This window comes from Ruditapes philippinarum, unplaced genomic scaffold (genome assembly GCF_026571515.1).
Source record: "Ruditapes philippinarum isolate M1 unplaced genomic scaffold, ASM2657151v2 ctg397_1_1_1_1, whole genome shotgun sequence".
Taxonomy (NCBI): Eukaryota; Metazoa; Mollusca; class Bivalvia; order Venerida; family Veneridae; genus Ruditapes; species Ruditapes philippinarum.
In genome coordinates, this window is record NW_026857638.1 from 174,392 (window position 1) to 199,931 (window position 25,540).

Consider the following 25,540-nt stretch of genomic DNA (forward strand, 5'->3'; position numbering starts at 1 on the left):
TGGGGCAGGGCCAGTTTTGACCCCTGGGCTTTTATTTGAACAAACTTTGTAGATATTTACTTAAAGATGTTTCATGCTTAATATCTAAACTCTAGCTATTTGGGTTTTTCAATGAAGATTTTTAAGTTTTTGCTATACACATATAACGAAAATCAATGACCCCCCCGGGCGGGGCCAGTTTTGACCCAGGGCATTTATTTGAACATACTTGGTAGACACCCATTAGAACATGTTTCATGCTAAATATCTTAGCTCTAGCTCTTTGAGTTCTTTAAAAGAAGATTTTTTAAGTTTTTACTATATGCATATAGGGAAAATAAATGACCCCCCGGAGCGGGCCAATTTTGACCCCAGGGCTTTTATTTGAACAAACTTGGTAGACACTCATTAGAACATGTTTCATGCTAAATATCTTAGCTCTAGCTCTTTGGGTTCTTTAAAAGAAGATTTTTTAAGTTTTTACTATATGCATATAGGGAAAATCTATGACCCCTTGGGGCGGAGTCAATTTTGACCCAAGGGCTTTTATTTGAACAAACTTGGTAGACATTCACAAGAAGACATTTCATGCCAAATATGTCAGCTCTAGCTCTTATGGTTCTTTAATAGAAGATTTTTTAAGTTTTTACTATATGCATATAGGGAAAATCAATGACCCCCCGGGGCGGGGCCAATTTTGATCCCAGGGCTTTAATTTGAACAAACTTGGTAGACACTCATTAGAAGATGTTTCATGCTTAATATCTTAGCTCTAGCTCTTTGGGTTCTTTAAAAGAAGATTTTTTAAGTTTTACTATATGCATATAGGGAAAATCAATGACCCCCTGGGGCGGGGCCAATTTTGACCCCAGGGCTTTTATTTGAACAAACTTGGTAGACATTCACTAGAAGATGTTTCATGCCAAATATCTAAGCTCTAGCTCTTACGGTTCTTTAAAAGAAGATTTTTTAAGTTTTTACTATATGCATATAGGGAAAATCAATGACCCCCCGGGGCGGGGCCAATTTTGACCCCAGGGCTTTTATTTGAACAAACTTGGTAGACACTCACTAGAAGATGTTTCATGCCAAATATCTTAGCTCTAGCTCTTTGGGTTCTTTAAAAGAAGATTTTTTAAGTTTTTACTATATGCATATAGGGAAAATCAAAGACCCCCTGGGGCGGGGCCAATTTTAACCCCAGGGCTTTTATTTGAACAAACTTGGTAGACACTCACTAGAAGATGTTTCATGCCAAATATCTAAGCTCTAGCTCTTAGGGTTGTTTAAAAGAAGATATTTAAAGATTTTTCTTTCCGTTGCCATGGCAACCAGAGTTCTGCATGGAATTAAATTCTTTGAACAATTTTCAAAGGTGACCACCAAAGGAACATTCCTGTGAAGTTTGGATGAAATTGGCTCAGTGGTTTATGAGGAGATGTCATTTAAAGCAAAAGTTTACGGACGGACGACGGACGACGGACGGAAGACGGACGGACGCCGGACGAAAAGCGATCACAAAAGCTCACCCTGTCACTTTGTGACAGGTGAGCTAAAAAATAATGTTGGTATGTCATTTTTTTTTCAAGATTTTTTATACTTGTTGTATAGCAGATACTTTTTATAATACTTTTTTCAATTTTAACATATTTTCTTTATATTTCTGTATTTTAATAATTTTTTTTTTTTTCATATTTTTATATTATTTTCATATATATTTTCATATGTGATAAAATTTAACAATTGACAAAAAAATATGTGTTTTTTTAAAAATACCCAAAACACAGACATTTTCTTTTTGTCCAAATGTAGGAGAAATGACCGACTAGTGAACTCCGAAGATTACGGTGCTGTCATATTTGCTGGTACAGTGTTCTGGTACGCGACATGGTTGACATAGAAATCATGATAATAAGCTAAAATGGCGACCGGTTGACCAAGAATCAGCGATAACCATACCACCATGTTGCCTAATTTTCCATGGACATATTTCGATTGAAGAATAGCTAGTGGAACCTGAAACAAACAAATTTGCAACTTGTATTTTCTGCCAATAAAATCTAATGTAAGAAGCAAACAGAGTAATTCAAGAAAAAAGTCTGTTTTTATTTTTATAATTGTTTTGGAAAAAGCTTATTTTCAGTTGTTTAATTATGGCAGTTTGTTGAACAACTTTTATATAATTATTTTGGAAAAAGCTTATTTTCAGTTGTTTAATTATGGTTTGTTGAACTACTTTCACTTTAAAAAGAAAGTATATATGTTATATATTTAGAAAGATTTTTACTTGTTCAAATTTTTCAATATGTTGCTTACTACATACACAGTTGATGGGGAAAAATATATAAATTAATCTATGTATTACCTGTCCTAACATCCCCATAAATGCCCATAATTTGAACATATGTAGTGGAACACTGACTAAATACTGAAATATAATTCAACAACAAATATTAAGGATTCACAAAATGAAAGAAATAGCATCATTAAACAAAGCAATAATATTAATTTTTCTTCATTTCTTTTATTTATATATAAGTATAGATTTCTGATTATAAAAAACAAATATTTGCTAATTGTTGAAACACTTTGCATGCAAAAAAAACTTAATCCAGCTGTCATGTGACGCCTGGGTGTGTACAATAGCTCTACCTTTTATTTGAATAGTTGTGCTAAAAGCACAATAGATATCATGCAGAGTAGTAAGTAATTGGTGATACGGGTTTATATCTCACAGATGTCAAAATCAATGTAAAAATTATTGGCCTTGGATAGTGACCTATGATGCTCTCAAATACATGTGTGAAGTTTCAACACATTCCCTTCAGTAGTTCTGAAGATACCAACTTGCTCACAAAAACCAAAGTGTGATGCTGACACCTGGGGGAGTACAGTATTAATTTTCCTTATTCTTTGAATATTCAAGCTAAAAATAGTGCAATTATTGGAGTATATACTTTATATACTTTACCTCATGAAAGAATGCTGACATAAAGAAGACAGCGATGGAAGCATTCAATCTAGAATATCCTCGCTTTACTAACGGTTTGTATAAATGTCTGAAATAAAGAGTTGATTTGATTTATTAATTTTTATATGTATGTAAAATACAATTTTAAATGAATCTTATAACAAAAAGAAAACAAGATGAACAGTAAGGATATTAAATGTAAAAAGATTATCTAGTCTATAAGTATTGAGTGAGACACCACAAAAAATACTGTATTCCTGTATATACCAGACAAGGCGCTTCAAAATGATCAAATGCTAAAATCTTGTCTTTTCACCTTTTACACCGATTTATATACAGTAATGTATTATGAGTGAAAAATGTAAGAATCACAAAAAAAGCGATATTTTTCTACTTTGTAATCATTTTTTTATGCAAGAGTCTAGAGGTACTTCTCCAACACTGTTGTGAGTTAAATCCATAAGGATTTCAAATTGGTAATTTTGCATATACAAATCTTGTACTATATCTGCTTGTAATAATTACCTCCCTTTATTGTTTCAATTTCGGAAACACTAACACATGTTAAAGATTTGTGTAGAAAAATTTATGACACAATAAATACTGTTACCTTGACGCCCATCTATGGACTGGTATATTCCATGTAGACCAGAACTGATTGACTGTATCACTATTCCTGTAAAATAGATCATCTTGTATGAGAATACATATTGAAGGCAAAAAAGGAATAGAGGATTTTAAATGAGTGTAGGATCAATACTGAATTTTTTGAGTGAGTTGAATAAAGTTATATTATATGAGCCTTTGTTAAGCAAAGTATTATTTTATTCAATGAGTTCAATTAATTCAGTAACAAACCTACACAAATAAATTATTCTATTTACCACATATCCAAAGTAAAGACTGTTTAAAGTGCAAGAATCATTATATTCATTGATGCTTCTATAGTGTAATGCTAATATTTAGCGCATCTTTACACTATGTTTGTATAATGTAAATGACTTCACATCAGAATACATGCACGACCCTGCAAAACCATTTTAACAGAGTCGCAAAATCGGCAAGGGTATGTGATAATGTATATGTCAGATGATATGGCAAAACCTTGAGTGAACTTAAGAGCTTTTTACCTGAACAATTAATTCAAGTAAGAAAGACTGAAAATCAATGTACCAATTATTCAATCGTGCTTTGGCTTCTAAGAGGACCATTTTTACATCTAAGAGGACCATTTTTACAATGTTAAAGTGGACTTGAAACATAGTTCAAAAGATCAAAATGTTCCATAGATTGTATAAGTACACAACTATCAAAAATTACCATCCATACATTGAGCACTAGTTTACAAGATAACACAAACACGCAAGAGTTGTTGTGTTACAGCTTGCTAAACTTGATAGAGGACAATACATCCTTGAAAACAGTCCTTGAAAATAGTCCTTGAAAACCTTGAAGTAAAAGATAGGGCAAAGCTATGTCAAAATCTATGACAGGGGTGTCTTCTTTTGCCAAGGAGTTAATTATAATGACAAAATATCGCTACAAACAAACTTAGATAATTCATTGTATTCTCTTCTTTAACTTACCACCAATCTTTGTAAAATTCTCTGTCCCCGAACTTTAATAACTCTGCGATAACATTGAGCGTAGAGTGGAAAAACCAGTAGAAGAACATGAGCCAGATGAAGTGGTTAGGTATAGCAAGTTTTAGTAACCTCTCGACGACGCGGGCACCATCCATCTCTTCTAGGGGCTTCATCGAGTTATGGACCAACGGTAGTATCCACTGTTGTATACATGCTCCTATCACTTGTATAATAAACAGCTGAAAATGAAACATGAAACTGTTGCAATTTAGATTATTCAAAATTATGTTGAAATAGATACATTTTGTTGTCAAAGTGTACAAAGTAGACAGTTTTTCAGAGACAAACATTTGTTTTCTTCACGGAAATATATAAAGTGCTGTACCCGAACATTATTTGGGCTATACTAGTAGTATAATATAAATAAATTGATGTATGGAGTCATATTTTGTAACAATGTGCACATTTGTTTGTAAAATAATGAAGACTAAGAAATTATCAAAACAATGTGCCTTATCTTTTTATGTAAAGAAAGACATTTAAAAGCTTTGATAAAAAAATAAAAAAATTTTATTCTGAAGCATTTAATGTAGTTGTTTTACCAATGGTGCTTAATCTTTTCCTGTTTAACAATTATTGAGCAGTCGCTTGAGAGTCTAGTATACATCTTTTTAAATTCCAGTTAATGCTGTTATGTTTTCTTATATTTTTCTATACATTTTAAAGTTTAAAATATGTTCCTGGTTTTGGAAAATGAAAAAAAAAAATGAAAAAAAGGACCATCTTACCATTTCAATAATTCTGCTGATTAAAAACCTTTTTCTTATTCTCAATGACCTTGGAAAGTTGAGCTCATAACATAGTGTTGGTGCACACATGAAGTAATACAAATCTGAAAGAAATATATAATTTAATAAAAAAACCCAGTAAACATTTATGTCCCTTGCAAGTTTCAGACCTATCATCAAATCTCGTCAAGTACCATGAGTACCAAAGCCACAGAGGCCCATGTAGGAATAATTTATTTAACAAGAGCTGTCGGAAGGACAGCACGCTCGACTATTCTAAGTGCTTGATAGTAAAAGAGCCTTGATAATGTTAAATTTTTTAAGTTCACAAAAGGGCTAATTTTTTTTTATAAATTCAAGTTATAGGCCTTGAAGAGAGTCTAATTATACAGTATTGGCTTGACTATTCGGAAGGTAATGTCACAAGGGTGTTTTATTGAGTATAATAATACTAATTACCTATGAATACATAAATTTGACAGAAAAGGTACAAAGGCTTGTTATTAAGATGTTTTTATTAAGTAAATCACAGCTTTATTATTATTAATGCTTAAATTGTCCCCAAAAAAGGCACAAACCCTTCAGTAGTTATTGAGATAACAGCTTACAAGCAAAACTTTACCATGAATTTCTAAGTTAAAAAAAGGGGAGAAAAATCAGCCTAAATGCAAGATAGAATTATGGATCTTTGTCAGTGAACTACAATTATGACTCTAAATGCATATGTGAAGTTTTAAATAAATATCTTTAATAGTTATTGAGATATGTAAAACTTGCATGTAAACATTAACCAAGAGACTAAGTAGAAAAGGGGATATGAATCAGCCTTAATGCAAGATAGAGTTATGGAACTTGGTCAGTGACATACAATTATGACCCTCCAATTATGACCCTATGTGCATGTGTAAAGTTTCAAGTAAATATCTTTGAAGACCTTTAACCTTTAACCAAAATTTCTAAGTTCCAAAGGGGCATAATTCTGTCAATATTGTAGGCAGAGTTATCCAACTTGTCAATCTGATGTACCTTGTTACTATAAATAAGTATTGTAAGTTTCAATTGAATATCTCAAGCAATAATTGAGATATTTGACTTTACAAAAAACTTAAACCAAAATTTCTAAGTTAAAAGGGGCATAATTCTGTCAATATTGTAGCAGAGTTATCCAACTTGTCAATCTGATGTACCTTGTTACTATAAATAAAGTATTGTAAGTTTCAATTGAATATCTCAAGCAATAATTGAGATATTTGACTTTACAAAAAACTTTAACCAAAATTTCTAAGTTAAAAAGGGGCATAATTCTGTCAATATTGTAGGCAGAGTTATCCAACTTGTCAATCTGATGTACCTTGTTACTATAAATAACTATTGTAAGTTTCAATTGAATATCACAAGTAATAATATAGATATTTGACTTTACAAAAAACTTTAACCAACGCAGACGCCGACGCGGACGCTGACGCCGACGCCGACGCCAACGCCGACGCCGGGGCGACTACAATAGCTCTCATATTCTTCGAATAGTCGAGCTAAAAAGGATAATTCAATTTGAAGCTTATAGAAAATTAACATGCAAAAGACAACCTTTGCATTAAGACCATATCTTTTAAAACCGTGTTCAAAGGTCAATTTTTCTGTTGATAAACTATGTCATAAAAATAACATTATGAAAATTAATTTTTATGTAGGTAAAAGCAGTCAAAAACATTTGATATCAAACTGAAAGAGACTGGTCTTTGTATTGAATAATGATTACAGAATTGTAACATTAATACATGTAAAATAGTTTGTCTTAAAACTAAGAATTATCATAATTTCACCATCATACATACCATTCAAAGTCAAATTTTCTGGATATTGTATCTGTAAAGTTTCTTCCTTTCCATTCTCCATAACTAAAATGTAATACAGGCATGTGCTTAAAATCATTCACAGAATATTATGATCATAATATTTAATTTATAAATAAAAAATATCAGCTTTTTGTTTGTTGCCTTCTGCATCAACAAGGTGAGCATAATGTATATCTAGACATTTAAAAGAATTGCTATTGTAATATTGATTCAACACCTTTAAAAACAACTTTTGGAAACATAAAAATGAACAACAGAAAATAGTCAACTAGACGGACCTTGGCCTCTATCAGTCGACCATGAACCTGACAAATAAATTCTTAAAAAATCTGTCAATGATAAAAACTAAAATAAACTTACAGCTGCCTTCTGACATGCTCACAGATTTTGCTCGTCTTGTACGCGTTTTAGCTGGTGACCTTGACTGACGGCACCATTTGTTGACAGACGCATAGGAGACAAGTTTCAGGAACATGGATGTATAAAGTCCAAGTATCACAGTCGAAATCACTGACATATATAACATAGTTGTTATAGAAAGACAATCTTGAGAATTATTTTTCTGATCTGAACTGCAAACACATAACAGATACTTTTTCTTGTATATTCTACAATATTCTATCAAACCTTAAATCTTTACCCCCAAAAATTAATTTCTCATGGACGTTCACTTCATCCTTAACTTTTTTCTTACAATAGCATATGAATTTCCAACTTCATTCATAACAGCGAAATGATGTCATCCTAGGCACGCAGTTTCATACTTAAATATGCTGAAATGAAGTAATGCTAATGGAGTTCATTCATAACAAGAGCTGTCACAGGAGACAGCGAAGCTCGACTAATAAAATACTGGACGCAGTAAGGACGACAAAACTATGAAAGAAAAATCAATTATGTATAATTATGTATTAAGTTATAGTAAAAAAATAACATTTGTTAACATTAATTCCAAGATCAAGGGGAATAATTCTAGAAATAGTCATGCTAGAGTTATGGACCTTGTCACACAACATTTGTGTAATGATAAGAAATATATATTTGAAGTTTGAAGTAGATACCTTAAAAAGTAAAGAAGTTATTATATTTCTTAAAGAAAATCCTAAGTTCAAAGAGAGATAAATCTGTAAATATTGCTTCAAGAGTTATGAACATTGTCACATAAACTGTATTTGATGATTAGGAATAAGTATTTGAAGCTTGAGGTAGATACCTTTAAAAATAAAAAAGTTATAATAAAAAATAACATTTTTTTAGTAAAAAAATCTAAGTTTATGGGGAGATAATTCTTGCAATATTGGTGCTAGAGTTATGAACCTTGTCACATAAGATGTGGATGATGATAACGTAAATATATTTGAAGTATGAAGTTGATCCCTTTAGAAATAAATAAGTAACAGTAAAAAAAATAATATCTTTTATGGAAAATTCTAAGATCAAAGGGAGATAAATCTGAAAATATTGGTGCTAGAGTTATGAACCTTGTCACATAAGATGGGGATGATGATAACGTAAATATATTTGAAGTATGAGGTTGATCCCTAAAGAAATAAAGAAGAAACAGTAAGAAATAGCATTTTTTTAGGAAAATTCTAAGTTCAAGGGGAGATAAATCTGAAAATATTGGTCCTAGAGTTATGAACCTTGTCACATAAGATGGGGATGATGATAAGGTACATATATTTGAAGTATGAGGTTGATCCCTTAAGAAATAAAGAAGTAACAGTAAAAAATAGTATTTTTTAAGGAAAATTCTAAGTTCAAGGGGAGATAAATCTGAAAATATTGGTGCTAGAGTTATGAACCTTGTCACATAAGATGTGGTTGATGATAAGGAACATATATTTGAAGTTTGAAGTTGATACCTTAAGAAATGACAAAGTTATAGTGAAAAAAATTTTACTGCACCAAAACTTTAATCTAAAATCTGGACGCGGACGCGGACGCCGACGCTGGGGGGAGTAGGACAGCTCTCCATATACTTCGTATAGTCGAGCTAAAAATGCGCTAAAATGACACCAATGTAAAGCACGCGACTCATCTGGCACCTCCAAGCCAGATGAAATTTCTTGTATAATTCTTGTTAAACCACCTTTCAATATGCCTCACAAACAAACCATTAATGCACTCAATGAAATATAACAAGAAAAACACACACGATTAGAAAAACTTACATGGATTTGGCTCTAAGATAAGAATCACAGTTGCAGGTATGGTTATTAGGAGAACTAGGTTTATTGTTTGTACACACAAGGCAAACTTCTCTGAAAACATGCTCTGAAACAATCAAACATAAATATGATTCATTACAATAATACAAGCAAAACAAATTGTTTTATCATTTGCTTTGTTATCTTTCTCGTCATTTAAGGAACTCACTTTTTCATCATTACACGAGCTCACTTTCTCAACATTAAAGGAACTCAACTGAGGTACGGTAAAAGAAGCCTAAAAATATAAAATTTAAAAGTTTTTGTATAGATCTAGTGCATCACTTAAAAATGAAAAAAATCTGAAAAGAATAATAAAGAACTATTCTTGGAAACACTTTGCAACACTTTATTTTTAGGTAATTTTGCAAAATGAAAATGAAATTTACTGGAAAAATGGTGTGGGCAAATGATCTGAAAATTTTCACACAAGTTATTGTTTCAGACCTACATCAAATGGTTTACAAACCTGAGAAAAAAATATTTCCAGTTCTGCCATGCAAAAAAAAAAAACCTCAATTGAGTCCCTTTTAAACACCAGGACATGACATTGTGTTCTATAAGAAATTTCATTTTTTCGGAAATAATTCATAGCATTCAAAATTTCTCATGCAGAAAATTTGTTCACAAGACGTAGTACAGCAAAAAAGAAAAAAACACCCTGAATTAATATAATATAATATGTATATTTGTTACATTGTCACAGTTAAGTGCATAAACTTACCTTACACATGGCTTTCTCCATGCAATACATTATCAAGATGAAAACATTGGCACCTGAAACACAATTAACATATTTAAGTTTGTTTTGTTTTTCAGTGCGCACAATTTAGGTCATATGTGGCTCCGTAACAGGAAAGATGATATTTGCTAACCTCGGAAGTTACAAACTTTAAGCAATCCCAGGTGTCAAAACCACCTCACCTGCTGGAGCTATGGGATTCATAGACTCTAGTAATTCAAACCCATTTAGCTGCTTCTCACGACCATGCAGAGAAAGGGCGACTGCAATTTAAGTTTAAAATTTAGTTATACAAAACAATCTCTAAATAGTGATGCCTGCAGATAGGGCTGGTCTTAAATTAAACTAGAACTATCACTAAATGTGATTAATACCCCCACAAGTCTGCTTTGGAAATGAGGATGTTACTAGTAACAGAATACCTTGTAAAAGAATTGAAACATAGAGTTATGGTTGTGGGCAATTAAAGATAATTGTAGTTCATGTATGTTACATTTCCTTTCAATGTGGTTGGCCATTGATGAAGTTTAATTGAATTACTCTGTAATAAGTCCAGAAAGACAAAGAAAAAGAACAAAGGGCAATAACTCTATAAATACTGAAGATAGAGTTATAGTTCTTGTGCATTGCACTTCCTCTTATTGTGCTTGACCATTGTATGAAGTTGTTTTGAATTCCAACCAGTACGTTTTAAGTGATGCTCCGGACAAGGAAAAGTATCAAAGGGCAGTAACTCTGTATTTTGTCAAAATGGAGTTATGGCTCTTGTGCACTGCACTTCCTTTTAATGTCCTTGACAACTGTATGAAGTTGTACTGAATTCCAAACAATAGTTTTCAAATTATGCTCTGGACAAGGAAAAGTAACAAAGGGCAATAACTCTGTAATTAGTAAAGATGGAGTTATGGTTCTTGTGCACTGCACTACCCCTTATTGTGCTTGACCATTGTATGAAGTTGTTTTGAATTCCAACCAGTAGTTTTCAAGTCATGCTCTGGACAAGGAAAAGTAACAAAGGGCAGTAACTCTGTAATTAGTCAAGATGGAGTTATGGTTCTTATGCACTGCACTTCCTCTCAATGTGCTTGACCATTGTATGAAGTTATAATGAATTCCAACAATAAGTCTTCAAGTTATGGTCCGGACAAAAGAAAGCAATGGAAAAGTAACAAAGGGCAATAACTCTGTAATTAGTCAAGATGAAGTTATGGTTCTTGTGCACTGCACTTCCCCTTATTGTGCTTGACCATTGTATGAAGTTGTTTTGAATTCCAACCAGTAGTTTTTAAAGTCATGCTCTGGACAAGGAAAAGACAACACAAAGGGCAGTAACTCTGTAATAAGTCAAGATGGAGTTATGGTTCTTGTGCACTGCACTTCCTTTCAATGTGCTGGACCATTGTATGAATTTATAATGAATTCCAACAATTAGTCTTCAAGTTATGGTCCGGACAAAAGAAAAGCAATGGAAAAGTAATACAGGGCAATAAACTCTGTAATTACTTTAGATAGAGTTATGGTTCTTATGCACTGCACTTCATCTCAATGTGCTTGACCATTGTATGTAGTTATATTGAATTCCAACCATAAGTCTTTAAGTTATGGTCCGGACAAAAAAAAGAAGGCAATGGAAAAGCAACAAAGGGCAATAACTCTGTAATTACTTTAGATAGAGTTATGGTTCTTGTGCACTGCACTTCCCCTTATTGTGTTTGACAATTGTATGAAGTTGTTTTGAATTCCAACCAGTAGTTTTCAAGTTATGCCACGGACAAGGAAAAATAACAAAGGGCAATAACTCTGTAATTAGTCAAGATAGAGTTATGTTTCTTGTGCACTGCACTTCCTCTCAATGTGCTTGACCATTGTATGTAGTTATAATTGAATTCCAACCATTAGTCTTCAAGTTATGCCACGGACAAGGAAAATGCAACGGACAAAAAAAAAAGCAATGGAAAAGCAACAAAGGGCAATAACTCTGTAATTACTTTAGATAGAGTTATGGTTCTTGTGCACTGCACTTCCCCTTATTGTGTTTGACAATTGTATGAAGTTGTTTTGAATTCCAACCAGTAGTTTTCAAGTTATGCCACGGACAAGGAAAAGTAACAAAGGGCAATAACTCTGTAATTAGTCAAGATAGAGTTATGGTTCTTGTGCACTGCACTTCCTCTCAATGTGCTTGACCATTGTATGTAGTTATATTGAATTTCAACCATTAGTCTTCAAGTTATGCTCCGGACAAGGAAAATGCAACGGACAAAAAAAAAAGCAATGGAAAAGCAACAAAGGGCAATAACTCTGTAATTACTTTAGATAGAGTTATGGTTCTTGTGCACTGCACTTCCCCTTATTGTGTTTGACAATTGTATGAAGTTGTTTTGAATTCCAACCAGTAGTTTTCAAGTTATGCCACGGACAAGGAAAAGTAACAAAGGGCAATAACTCTGTAATTAGTCAAGATAAAGTTATGGTTCTTGTGCACTGCACTTCCTCTCAATGTGCTTGACCATTGTATGTAGTTATATTGAATTCCAACCATTAGTCTTCAAGTTATGCCACGGACAAGGAAAATGCAACGGACAAAAAAAAAAGCAATGGAAAAGCAACAAAGGGCAATAACTCTGTAATTACTTTAGATAGAGTTATGGTTCTTGTGCACTGCACTTCCCCTTATTGTGTTTGACAATTGTATGAAGTTGTTTTGAATTCCAACCAGTAGTTTTCAAGTTATGCCACGGACAAGGAAAAATAACAAAGGGCAATAACTCTGTAATTAGTCAAGATAGAGTTATGTTTCTTATGCACTGCACTTCCTCTCAATGTGCTTGACCATTATATGTAGTAATATTGAATTCCAACCATTAGTTTTCAAGTTATGCTCCGGACAAGGAAAATGCAACGGACGTCTGGACCGACCGACCGACCGACCGACCGACCACCGGGTGACTCCTATATACCCCCCCAAACTTCGTTTTTGGGGGTATAAAAAAAAAAAGAATAACTTCAGAATAGCCAAAATCAAGTCAGTGCTTTATAATATTCATGAACAGATATCAACAAAAGTCTAGTTCTATATCAATTTCCTTTTATTATTCAAGTTCATATCTCATTCACAATGTTCAGAAATGTGCTCCATTTAGTAAAAGATTTAGACCTTACATGTCTTTCTATGTCTTGTTTCAATATTAAATTCTGACCTTATAAATGCTAAAAATATAATGAATTGATCCCTCACACAAAAACAATCAATGTCTCGATTATAAACATACTTGAGATAACAAAAATCGATGGCATCAACAACTGTGCCAGTGAGTCCATACTGTGGTTGAATGAAGACTTGAACTTACCTAGCAAGAGAGCAATGTTTGCCACACTGTATGGCTGGTTCATAAACATTTTGACCCATGATACCGGATCTATTAAAATACCATATCTGAAATATAATTAAAAATTAAATTTTCATTCTATATATTAGCTTTCAATACATGTAATATTGTAGACAGTAGTAAGAGTGATGGCTGTGTTCAAACTTTTAAATAATACAGGGAACACAAACTGTCTGGAAGAAAGCGTGATCGTCTATTTTCAGTAATAATTGACAGTAAATAACATGCATAACTCTGCAAAAAGATAACTTAGTAATTGGACCTGTATTTGTAAAGTATAGAGAACACCTTTCAATCCAATTAAAGTATATTGGTCCCTTATTAAGCTTAGAACACACACCATTCCCTACAGTAGTTTATAGATACCAACTTGCAAGCAAAACCTTCACCGAAATGTGACGGCCACACCGACATCGATGTGTACAAGACTTAGTGCAATACATTTGTAACTTCACCTATTCTTTAAATACATGTAGTTGAGTAAAAATGAACTATTTAATTCACTTCTAATTCAATCAAGAGGGCACTGTTGGCTCAAAATCCTTTAACAAAGTCAATGTTATATAAAATTCACTTGATTCAGACGATTTTACTTTAGGAAAAATGTAGCCAGACGGACAGACAAGACATCGAGTGACCCTGAATAAATTACACAAAATTATTATTAGATCTAAAGTAATTGTAAAATTCATTTTTCAAAACTTAATTAAATCAGCACACACTCACTTGATAATATTTTCTAGGAACAATCTTGCATTGGCCAAAGCCTGAAAATATACAAAGAAAATAAACATTAAAACATTGTTTTATATAAGTTGAGAAAAACGGAATCCCTAAAGAATGCATCTATAAGTTAATGCCCTAATAAGTTATGTTTAAAGGGTCACTTACAAACCTTTCTTATGTTTTAAAACTGTTTCTTCATGACCTTGATGAGAAGCTGGAACTTTATTGATGTTTGATGCTTTGAAAATTTATGCCTTAAAAATAGGTTTTCAAATTAATTTTTTTTATACGTTTGTAATACATAAGTGACCTTATGAGATAATATACATGTACATTTATATAAATATTGAAACAATGTTGAACTATGTAACATATATAATGTATTATATGATTATCTTACAGACATGTAATCAATAATACAACACAAGTAGACCAACCCTAGCCTACATTTCATTACAGAAGATAAAAAAAAATGATTAGAAAAGCTCTAAATACACATCAGTGTGCACTACTTTATTTTTAATTTTAAAACAATCAAACATATCTTTAAAGGGAGCATTTGATTAGAAAAACCTTGGAAGACTCTTGGAAATAGACAAATTCTTAGAGACTAAAATACGTTTCACAATAACCTGCCTTAGTAAAGTTTGTTTCTATAATTATCTACACAAACGGTGCCCATATAGTGCTGACCATGAGCTAGTGCACATTATTATAAAAATAGTCTGTCCACAATCTAAGAATTCTTCCGACTGCCCTTGAAATGCTATCATCATTTCATAATATGTCTAGATCCAGTCTAAAGTTTTTCTGTCTGTGTCCTTGAAACAGAAAAGCCATTTTAATAACTTGTCCAGAATCTAGGACATTTATTGAAAACCTTGACAGTATAAGTTCAGTTCTTCATAGGATATCTAAATTTACTTAATGACTGTTAACCTTCAACTTTGTCCTAAGACGGCCTTCCTAAATTCTTTATCATATACAGACCTTGAAAAATATTTCCTTAAGATTGGTTTAAAGTTAAGTTTTTTTATGTAGGGGTTATACGGTCTAAAATTTTATCAAAATGTCAGATAATTTTGAAAAGTGCATTTTGATATAAACAAGATAATGCTATATGACCTTGAATCTGCCAAAATTTTCTTTTTTGTTTACAATGATTATTATCATCAACGATAAAAAGTTGAATAGATCCGGCATTGTTTACCTCAAATATATCATGCAATGTTACATCATTACTTTACACATTCTGGATCAGGATCCGGAAACACCTTGCATTTTTTCAATTCAAACCAGTATTATAATAATTATTTTTATTGCATTTACTGGGTTGAATCAGCTGTATTATTTAATTAAAATGATCAGAGAGTTTAGATCTAGACGTTGTGGCATAAAATAAACCCTACATTACACTAACAACCCCATGCATGCAAACAATTAAATATGAATTAATACAAATCAATTCTTTCACCATATTGCTATCACCAAGGTCAGAAATATTGCTCTTCAGAAATCAAATGGCCTTTAACACTGCTCTGCTTGGCTTTTAAATGAACTTTGGAAATATGCAATTATCAATTTATTATAATGTCCAAAATTTAGTACTTTTCCAAGCTACAAGGACATGTGAGCTGCCCTTATGCAATCATTTATTATTTGTCTAGAATTAAGAACATTTGTGCCTGTGGCCTTGACAATTTCTTTTTGGTCGTGTTTTCCTCTGCACAAACACAATACAGGTCATAATATATGGGGACTTTCCAGCTTTGCTGGTGGAGGAAGACCTCAGATGCCTCTCCATGCAGTATTTAAGACACACAGACTGCAAACCAGCACATTCCGTAAGCTAGTTGGATAGCTTCCTCACATGAAAGAATCCAGAGTCCCTGTGCAGATTTGAATCCAAAGTGTGATGTGGTCAGGGGCAAGTGGTCTGAAAGCTTTTATTCAGGCAACATTCAAAAATTAAGAAACATGACTAACATTAAGTCTCCCATGCAATTAAATTAAATTAAACTATTTAGGGATATCTAATACCATGATACATGTATCACAATTTAAAAATGTTAACTGTTATTAAATCAAAATGTGATTCTTTTAAGACACCAAACATAACTTTTAACCCTTTCACTGCCATAGGGACGGCATATGCCGTCCCTATTATTTTCGGCGTATTTGCCATATGGACGGCTTTAGCCGTTTCTATAATAATAATAATAATAATAATTATATTAATAATAATTATATTAATAATAATAATAAATATATAGATAATTATACCATTGACTATAATTATTATATACTAGCAGATTTGGAAACATATATAATTATTATAATACTAATAACAAATAATAATTATTATATCAATTAATAATACATAATTTCTTAGAAAACCTTCTGGCAAATAGGTGATCAATAAATATATAACCCTCTGTTTTTTTAAGACATAAACATCAAACTTTCATTACTGTAATAGAAAATACACCTATCACATTCAAATTATCTCCCCTGTGTACACTTTTAAATAAAACCCATAAAAAAATCTGCACTGATGTAATCAGTAACCCTTTATCTTATAATTGTATTTACATTATTATACAGTAACATGACTGTGCATTCTATAATATTATATTAAACTAATATTTAGATTATTGTACATGTAACTTAAGTAAACTTTTTCTTTATACAAAAAATGAATACTTGTTTTACAAGATTTAGTTCACTAAACATGGTTTAATTATACAATTTGTATAAACACAAATATACCATATTCTATTCTATTTTCTAACCCATCATGTAATACAAGAACAGATAAAAGTTTTAAAAATATTCCATGAACACAGGAAGGAATTACATTAAGTTTTGCTTAATTTATTATAACAAGATTATGCAATGGGCTTCTTTGAGTTGTTTTCTTTATTTCTAAATTTCGTCCTGGTACCTGATCAATAATATTGTTTGGCAATAGACTCATTAATTTTTGGAAGCTTTTTCATTAGTTTTTGTTAGTAATTTCCTTAGTTTTTTTTTGTTTTTTTTGTTTTTTTTTGTTTTAAATAACACCGTATCCAAATTAAATCTCAAATATACAGTACTGGTCTAAATTTGTGTCAACAGCCCATGCCTGAAACATAATATTACAAAATAATCAACTGACAATTAGAAAATCAATGCAGACCCTATATTATGCTCTACTTTCGGTGAACTTTCTCAAGAGATCAATGTTAAAACTAGGAGTACATTAAATGATAAACATGTCCATAAAGTAAATCTTGACCTTACAGGATATTTATAAAGAACCAATGAACCTTGATATACAGATATTTGCTGATATCAGCGATGCCAACTGGACACATTCATCATGTTAACTGGTTCAAACTGGTCATATAAGGTTAATATATGAAATTATTCATCTAGTGCAAAGAATTTTATTCACAAGTGTTTACAGGGTATTAAAATGGCTTAAAATGAATATTTAACATTTTATTAGTAAATAAATTGCAAATTATTCTCCAAAAATTACAAACATTATCTCATTATCTCATCCTCAAGTACACACATTCAAAGATAAGTATTTATTGTTATATTAAGTCAGGTTAGAAAAACCTGGACTTTTATCATAATTTTTTTTGTTATTTTTGTGTCTTAACCCATTACTTCATATACATGCCTTTTAACGCCTTTTTCACCCCCCCCCCTTTTTGTTGTCTCAAATGATGAAAAAATGCCTTATTTAGGCCCCAAACATTTGTTTTTGTTTGAGAAATGTTGTTAAAAAAAGTGACCTCTTTTTCGGCGCGGCCCCCCAACCAAAAGATACATCAGGGGGTTGCCAGAAGGGGGATATGCCCGCTTCTGTTTGGGGGGTTTGAAGGGGGGCGGAGTCCCCTCATCGCCAAGAAAATTTTGGACTTGTGAGAGGCCGTAAATGACCCCAGATTGATCATAAGGTAACATGTAACCAACGCTGAAAAGCATTTGACTCTATCTCAATCCATTGAGAAGTTGCAGCACTTTGAAATCAATTTTGATGGAAAAAATCAACGCAAAATAGTGATTTTTTGACAATTTTGAGATGTCCCCTCGTTGCCATGGTAAACAGAAAATTTAAGCCTGAGCATGTTGTTGCAAGGGCAATGTCCAGTCAACATTTGTGCCAAGTTTGATTAGTGTTGAAGCAGTTTTTTATAGTATTATAGCAATTTGAACTTGTAACGGGAGACTTTTCAATGAAAACAGCCATTTTTCACAAAAGCTCATGAAGTAATGGGTTAATGAAAAAAATAAGAAAATCTACAAAACAACAATTTTTCTTCAAATTTATTATGGCAGGCCATGTTTAAACATGAAAAACGCGATTTAGGGTAAATTTCAAGTATTTTCATCATTTTCTGTTAACCCATTACTTCATATACACGCCTTTAACGCCTTTTTCACCCCCCCCTTTTTGTTGTCTCAAATGATGAAAAAAAGCCTTATTTAGGCCCCAAACACTTGTTTTTTGTTTGAGAAATGTTGTTAAAAAAAGTGACCTCTTTTCGGCGTGGCCCCCAAACCAAAAAGATACATCAGGGGGTTGCCAGAAGGGGGATATGCCCGCTTCTGTTTGGGGGGTTTGAAGGGGGGCGGAGTCCCCCTCATCGCCAAGAAAATTTTGGACTTGTGAGAGGCCATAAATGACCCCAGATTGATCATAAGGTAACATGTAACCAACGCTGAAAAGCATTTGACTCTATCTCAATCCATTGAGAAGTTGCAGCACTTTGAAATCAATTTTGATGGAAAAAATCAACGCAAAATAGTGATTTTTGGCAATTTTGAGATGTCCCCTCGTTGCCATGGTAACAGAAAATTCAAGTCTGAGCATGCTGTTGCAAGGGCAATGGTCCAGTCAACATTTGTGCCAAGTTTGATTAGTGTTGAAGCAGTTTTTATAGTATTATAGCAATTTGAACTTGTAACGGGAGACTTTTCAATGAAAACAGCCATTTTTCACAAAATGCTCATGAAGTAATGGGTTAATTCTGAGACTGTTCTGTTTTGTACCATGAAGCCAGTGAATTGATAAGCATGTAATAAGGTACTGTAACAGTGCTAGTTGCATACGTCTAGTGACACAATCATAAAACTTACAATACATTAAATCAGTAAATCAGCATAATATTGGGATGCAAAAATTAATTGAATTTCTAATGGTTGTTTTTCAAAACTTACACTTAACTCAGAATTAACTTGTTTTTTTTGTTGTTGTTTTTTTTTTCAGTTGAATAGAATTTGTTATCATTGCAAATTTGCAAATTCAGTTAAAATAAATATGCATGTTATAATAAAAACACTATATCTGAAGTGAAACAGAAGAAAAAAACCAATGTACATTGTATTATATCTTAAGTATTAATAAAAGTACAATTTACATTTGTAACAACATTATTCTTAGAAATGATCTTTAAGCACACGACCTTGAGCAGCACAAAGATAAATTTAATGTTCTATAAATAACCACACAAGTGTTGAAACCATTTCTGTATGTTATCTAAAATTCAGTAGGTCAAGTTCAACAATTTAGATCAAATAAATACACTGTACATGCTAAGGTACATGTAAGCTATTTGATTTACATAAAGACATGTTTGGGTTGTGAACACTAAATAACCCCTGAATCCAGACAAAAGTTTTTCATAAAAACCAGATAAGAAAAGGTTATTTAATTCTTTATTTGACTTTTTCTTATATACTTATTAGGTAACAGTGTTCATAAAATTCTAGCAAGCCGGTGGTTACAGGATCTAACCATGTGACAAGACTTGGTGCAGACCTGAAGATTAGTCATGATCATACCGTCTGATCATGGTCTGCACTGTTCACTACTCTGTTTGCACATATTCTGAAATTTTCCCTAAAAATGATCGATGCATGTAGTTTGGGCCAGATTTAAGGCTGCCAAGTCAAATAAAGATAGAATTGTAAGGACTTTAATAAAACTTTTAGAAAATTTGTTGCATCTTTATTTAAATTGTTAATACTTTTGCACTGATTATATATCTTTCAAAAAAGCACTATCATTCTTATTGTTAAATGTCTTAATCTTGTTTAATGTCAAATTATTTATTTAATCAGCTAAAAATAATAATAACAACTTACTCATGTATATTTAATTGACATGATAATTAAAATCTCGTTGTAATTAGGGTAGATAAATGTAGATAGGGTAGATGGAAACTACATGTACATGTATTACTGAGTGCATTTATACAGGTACCAGTATTCACTTCTTTACAAACCAGCTTTTACTATTTTCTGGGGAAATTCCAAAATAAGCCTGGACTAAAAGCCCAAAAGTACAGACCATGAACTGACAGTCAGGTGGCAAAGATGTGCTGGCTGACCTTGGTCTGCACTGGTTGCATGCCATGGTCTAGGAAACAGTTGCCACCATCAGGGTAAAAGTTAAAATAAATCTATCTTGGTATAACAAACTATGATCAAATTTAAATGATGTAAGTTTTATTTTTTCTTAAATGCTTGGTTTTTAAGCCATCTCATTATATGAAACTATAGAAATGTTTATTAAAAAAAAGTTTATGTAAACACAAACATCCTTGCAAAGTGCAAAAAAACTTTGCAAAGTGCAAAAGATACGAAGACACCAACAAATACCAATTCCACTTTTAAACTGTACTTTTATAATTCACCGGGACCTTGACCGTAAGCTAGCTGCATAGCGTCTTCACAAGTGCACATGCACATGTCATATGACTTTTTGACACCATCATGTTATGGTAATCATCTGTGCTGAATACATTTAGCAATCATGCACAATAGATATAAGCCAGACACAATAACAAACAGAGTCAAAGGTCAAGCTGTGACCTGAATCAAAATAATGCAAAATGATGATGCAACATTTGAAGATTTCTCAAGTTTTGACCTTGACCCTTGTCACAAATGTTAAGCGCGACAAATCATCGTGATATAGCAGTGCTTTTTTTCTCTACTTTGGGAATGGTGCCAGTACCAGACTGATTGGGAAAAAAAGCGTTATTTTGACTTAAATTGGGATTTTTTTTTTTATGCATTTTTTCAGCTACAAATAAGATAGACATCAAAAATAAAGATAGCTAACAGCTTCCACTGTCCAGGTAGAACTATTGAGTGATGATTTATATGAATATGTTGGATTTAAATGATTTCAGAGAAATCTCTTGGCCTTGTGGAAATTTTACAGCCATTTTGGGAATTTAAACATTAGAAATTGGGAATTTTAATGTCTATTTTCTATTGGGAGCAGTACCGTTTTAGGGTAGTAGTTATATAAAGAAAAAAAACACTGTATAGTATTCAAATACTATTTTGGATCCGTCCAGCTTTGAATTCAAATTTCAAGGGATTTCAATATCAAAATACAAAAAAATGCGCTGCCACCATTATAGAGCCTGGTCAGACTGCATGGATGTGATACAACATACTATTTCAACATGTGATATCATACAAGAATTATTAAAAAAGCTTCATAATACATATAAAATATATATATATATTCTAAAAGCTAGCATAATTGAGAAAAGAAAGTTTTTTTACAACAACTAAACTCCTTACAAATTGAAATTGCAATCAGACTCACATACAATGTACATATTTGTTATTATCACAATTCACTCATGATGATGATGATGATGATGATAATAATGTCCAAAATTCTACCTACAAACAGAATGATCCTTGCAAGTTGTTTCAAAATTAACATGCCACACTTCTGTTGAACAACAGCTTTATGGCTGTTAGAAGCAATGTGATGACAACATTTTTTATAAGATGTTTATGATGGGTTTCTTTCATTTTTGAGGCCAATGCTACTTTACAATATGACAGAGTTGAATGGTAGATAAATTAAACTGTACTGTTACTTACCAACAGTATGATGCAAAGGTTAAGTAGTCCTCTGTAATTGTTGAAACCACTTGATGTACTGAGCAATGAATCTGCATGTCTGTGAATTCTAAAAGCAAATAATAACACAATTTAAACAATAATTTCCTTTTGAAACAGTAGCATAGCATTAGGTTATATCAAAATGTCACATTGTTTGCAAAAAAAATATCTAATAGCAGTAAAAGTTGTGTTTTTCTGATATGCATGTATCATTTAATATTGTATATCCTTAACATGTACTCGCGTAATACTGATTATTTGACACTCAGAATCAATAAATAAATTTATAAAAAATTCATTGAAACATTTCCTTTCCCAATGCAAACATTTTATCATAATCCTACAAAACAATAATATGCTTTATCAGATTTAAATGCAGTATCAAATTTGTTACGCTAAATTCAAATAAATTTCAATGTAATCAATTGTTTGAACCATCTTTAAAGACAATTTATACTTACTCAGAAGAGTATTTTGTTTTGATACCAGACATACGATATTCTGGATCTTTAAGAAAAGACTTAAACCACAGTGGAAAACATTCATACAGCACTGATCTAATGCTTGAATTTTTTACAATTGAATCTTCTTTCTTTTTGTAATACACTGTCATATTTGCCAGCTTATCCTGGTTTAATTTCTGGCATTTGACACATGACCTCTCATCAGTGTTTGCACTCGGGGAATATTTACAGTCTGTCTCAGAACATTTTATATGGTCAGTATTATCATCAACACATCGATCATCTTCTCCAATAGAACTACCATCAATTTCACTACTTTTAATTTCATCGCATGCACGCCTCCTGCATGCACTTTCATTAACAATTGAGTTTTTCAAGTCCAAGTCATTATGCATACTGCTAACTGTTAACTTCTCATCCAGTTCAATATTGTCATCCATTCTCTCGGTTGGTGAGGGCGACATGTTAACTATATGATGTCCTCGCAGTTAGGAAATTAAAGACTTGTTGTGGAACAAAAAATGAACCCGACTATTAGTCTATTACCAGTGATATTAATCACAAGTGACACTCTATAAAGTAATGCTCTTGTCAAGGAACATACATTTCAAATAACTTATAAAAAATATATCATTGATATACAATAACAATTGCTATTCCATAAGTCACAATATTTCACAAGGTATTTTCTTCTGCAACCTTCTCAGCTCTGATATTATTATTGTCAATCTTGGTATATACCATCAACACTGCCGGGAGCTCAACACCTTATATCATGTTTTCAACAGCATGTTTGCACAACACATGACATGTAGCAGTGATTGCAAAAACCACAATACATGTTTCACGCATGGATTAACCGTGAACTTGACATACTCTAGTTCCATTCTAAATATAGAAACGTGCCCCCAATGACCGGTGTTTAACTTAAAGGGAGGTTAAAATTGGAACATTAAAATGTCATGGAAGAGAAACAAACTTACGTCTTTCCACATGGCTTGGAAATTTCCTTTTTACTTTCGGTGTTGATATCCTGTACTTTATTAAAACTTTGTGCCCGTCTTAAGTAAGGTTTTGTAGACATCTTAACACCCGGAAGTAACAAAACGTAAACTTTAGGGCCGCTTAAATCATCAAAATAATAGGGATTTCTGTTGTTTTTTTGGTGTTTTTTTAAAACAATTTATGAATACACATATTTAATGGAAATAAGTTCACTTTATAGGCCCTATGGTTAATACTAAGAGTAAGAAATCGGTTAAATATTGATCGAAAACTGAAATTATTTTGTAAAGGCTTATCTCTTTTTCACGAAAGGGTATCAAATCACGAACTGGTAATCATCACTATTATGATGAGCAATTTTTGTTGCTTAACGTACTGAAATTGTACATGTTTTTTTTAGTGATGAGCAATTTTTGTTGCTTAACTGAAATTGTACATGTTTTTTTTTTTTTTTTTTGCAGTTGTGTTCAGGCAAAGAATTTATTTATATTACCAGATAAACAATAAATCCATTATATTGGACAGGCTTTATCTAGAGTGAGTTCATTTTCTAGGGAAAATGACGTAATGTACGTAGTGTACGGTACCATTAAATTATGATATGTGCATATTAAATGAGATTGCATGCCCCCAGATGAGCCAAAACAAAATAGAAAGTTCAGAAAAATGTACTCAGATATTAAGAAAAGTAAAAAGATTTTTAAAAAAATCATGAAAATAGGCATGCTGTTAGATTTCAGTGACGGGCCCTGAAAGAAAATTTTAGCTAGGGGCTTATCGTTGCAACAACTAAAGTCTGCCTTCTCGAGCCCTTCCTTAAGGGATGTCAAGCAGTTCTCCTTCGGGAAAAATTCATATGAAATGGTGGCTGCTTGTACATTTTAGGTGCACATTAAAAAACAAGTCTCTACATATTTTTTTCACAAAATTTCAGACTAAAGAAGCTAGAAGCTACATATTCTTTCTGAAAAAAAAATCTACAAATAAAATGAAGGTTTCTGGTGCATTTTCTCGTACACAATTTAAACTTGTTTCTACAATTCGTTATTCTCAAAATGTATCTACACACGGTAGATTTAACGACAGCTTTTTTTCAACCCACTGGAACGGCCTTTAATTAAAGAACGTTTCTATTGGAAACTCTGAGGCGAAAACAAATTTAACCATCAAACATAAAGTCCAACTTTATAATAATTATTATATTTGTTCTCGACGTGTTAGAATGGAAATAGATATTAATTCTTCGTGCATTATTGTATAATTATAAATAATGCACGTTTTTCGTTCAAATGCTTCGTAATTAATCACTCAGGCCTATATATATAGGCCTTCGTGATTATATTACAACGCATTTGAACTCAATCCGTGCATTATTCTACAACAATGCACTCAGAATTGATATATATTTCCTAAGTTATACGTTTCTATATTTCCCTGAAAATTCCAGACACGCAACGATGTTAAATACTTACCTCTTTACGAAACTTTCACTTTGTACGTATGCGAATGATGTTGCATGTTATATGAACTTTTTCAAGTCAGAAGAAGTTGCAATTCCCTTAAATAGTGGAAAATAAAATGTTATATTTGCAAAAGTGGAAGAAGTTAACTTTATGTTAACTGAATACTAGAGAAACACTGAATGATTATGAAATAATTTTACAGAATGAAGAGATCTGTAAATGGTCCCTGCTATAAAACGGGAAACGCCCTGTATATATTCTATCAGTTAGACGAACCGGTAGTTAGACGAAACCACTCCCACCCTATTCTATCACATTATGCCGGCCAATTGCCTCAAGGCATGATTTTATGACAAAATCTAAAAGGCCATGGCATTTTGGGGAACATTCAGTCCCTTACCCCAACCGACCCCCATGATACGTGCTTGC

The 25,540-nt window shown here is 32.3% G+C and overlaps 1 protein-coding gene across 2 annotated transcripts; it reads right to left on the reverse strand.

Moving 5' to 3' along the window:
- Nucleotides 1-1,717: 1,717 nt before the first annotated feature.
- LOC132750440 (diacylglycerol O-acyltransferase 1-like) lies at nt 1,718-23,806 on the reverse strand. 2 transcript variants are annotated; one of them, XM_060740428.1, is made up of 14 exons: nt 22,641-23,531; nt 22,159-22,246; nt 14,248-14,288; nt 13,483-13,568; nt 10,115-10,167; nt 9,355-9,457; nt 7,541-7,690; nt 7,160-7,222; nt 5,325-5,428; nt 4,537-4,775; nt 3,561-3,626; nt 2,951-3,038; nt 2,345-2,407; nt 1,718-1,995 (listed from the first exon to the last, which is right to left on the reverse strand). In XM_060740428.1, exons 1-14 carry the CDS (start codon nt 23,105-23,107, stop codon nt 1,822-1,824), a joined length of 1,785 nt encoding a protein of 594 aa, XP_060596411.1. In that variant the 5' UTR covers nt 23,108-23,531; the 3' UTR covers nt 1,718-1,821. The 2 variants fall into 2 exon arrangements, with proteins under 2 accessions (XP_060596411.1, XP_060596412.1); XM_060740429.1 differs by lacking the exon at nt 22,641-23,531 and adding an exon at nt 23,627-23,806 and having other exon boundaries at nt 1,723-1,995.
- Between the last annotated feature and the right edge of the window lie 1,734 nt (nt 23,807-25,540).

Bases quoted from the DNA above. Each gene is read 5' to 3' on its own strand.
- LOC132750440 (XM_060740428.1), bottom strand. From the start codon at position 23,107: ATGTCGCCCTCACCAACCGAGAGAATGGATGACAATATTGAACTGGAT. The intron at 14,289-22,158 runs GTAAGTAACAGT...GTATATTTTCAG, and splicing joins ACCTTTGCATCATACTGTTG to GCTTTGGCCAATGCAAGATT. The intron at 2,408-2,950 runs GTAAAGTATATA...ATTATATTTCAG, and splicing joins TGTCAGCATTCTTTCATGAG to TATTTAGTCAGTGTTCCACT.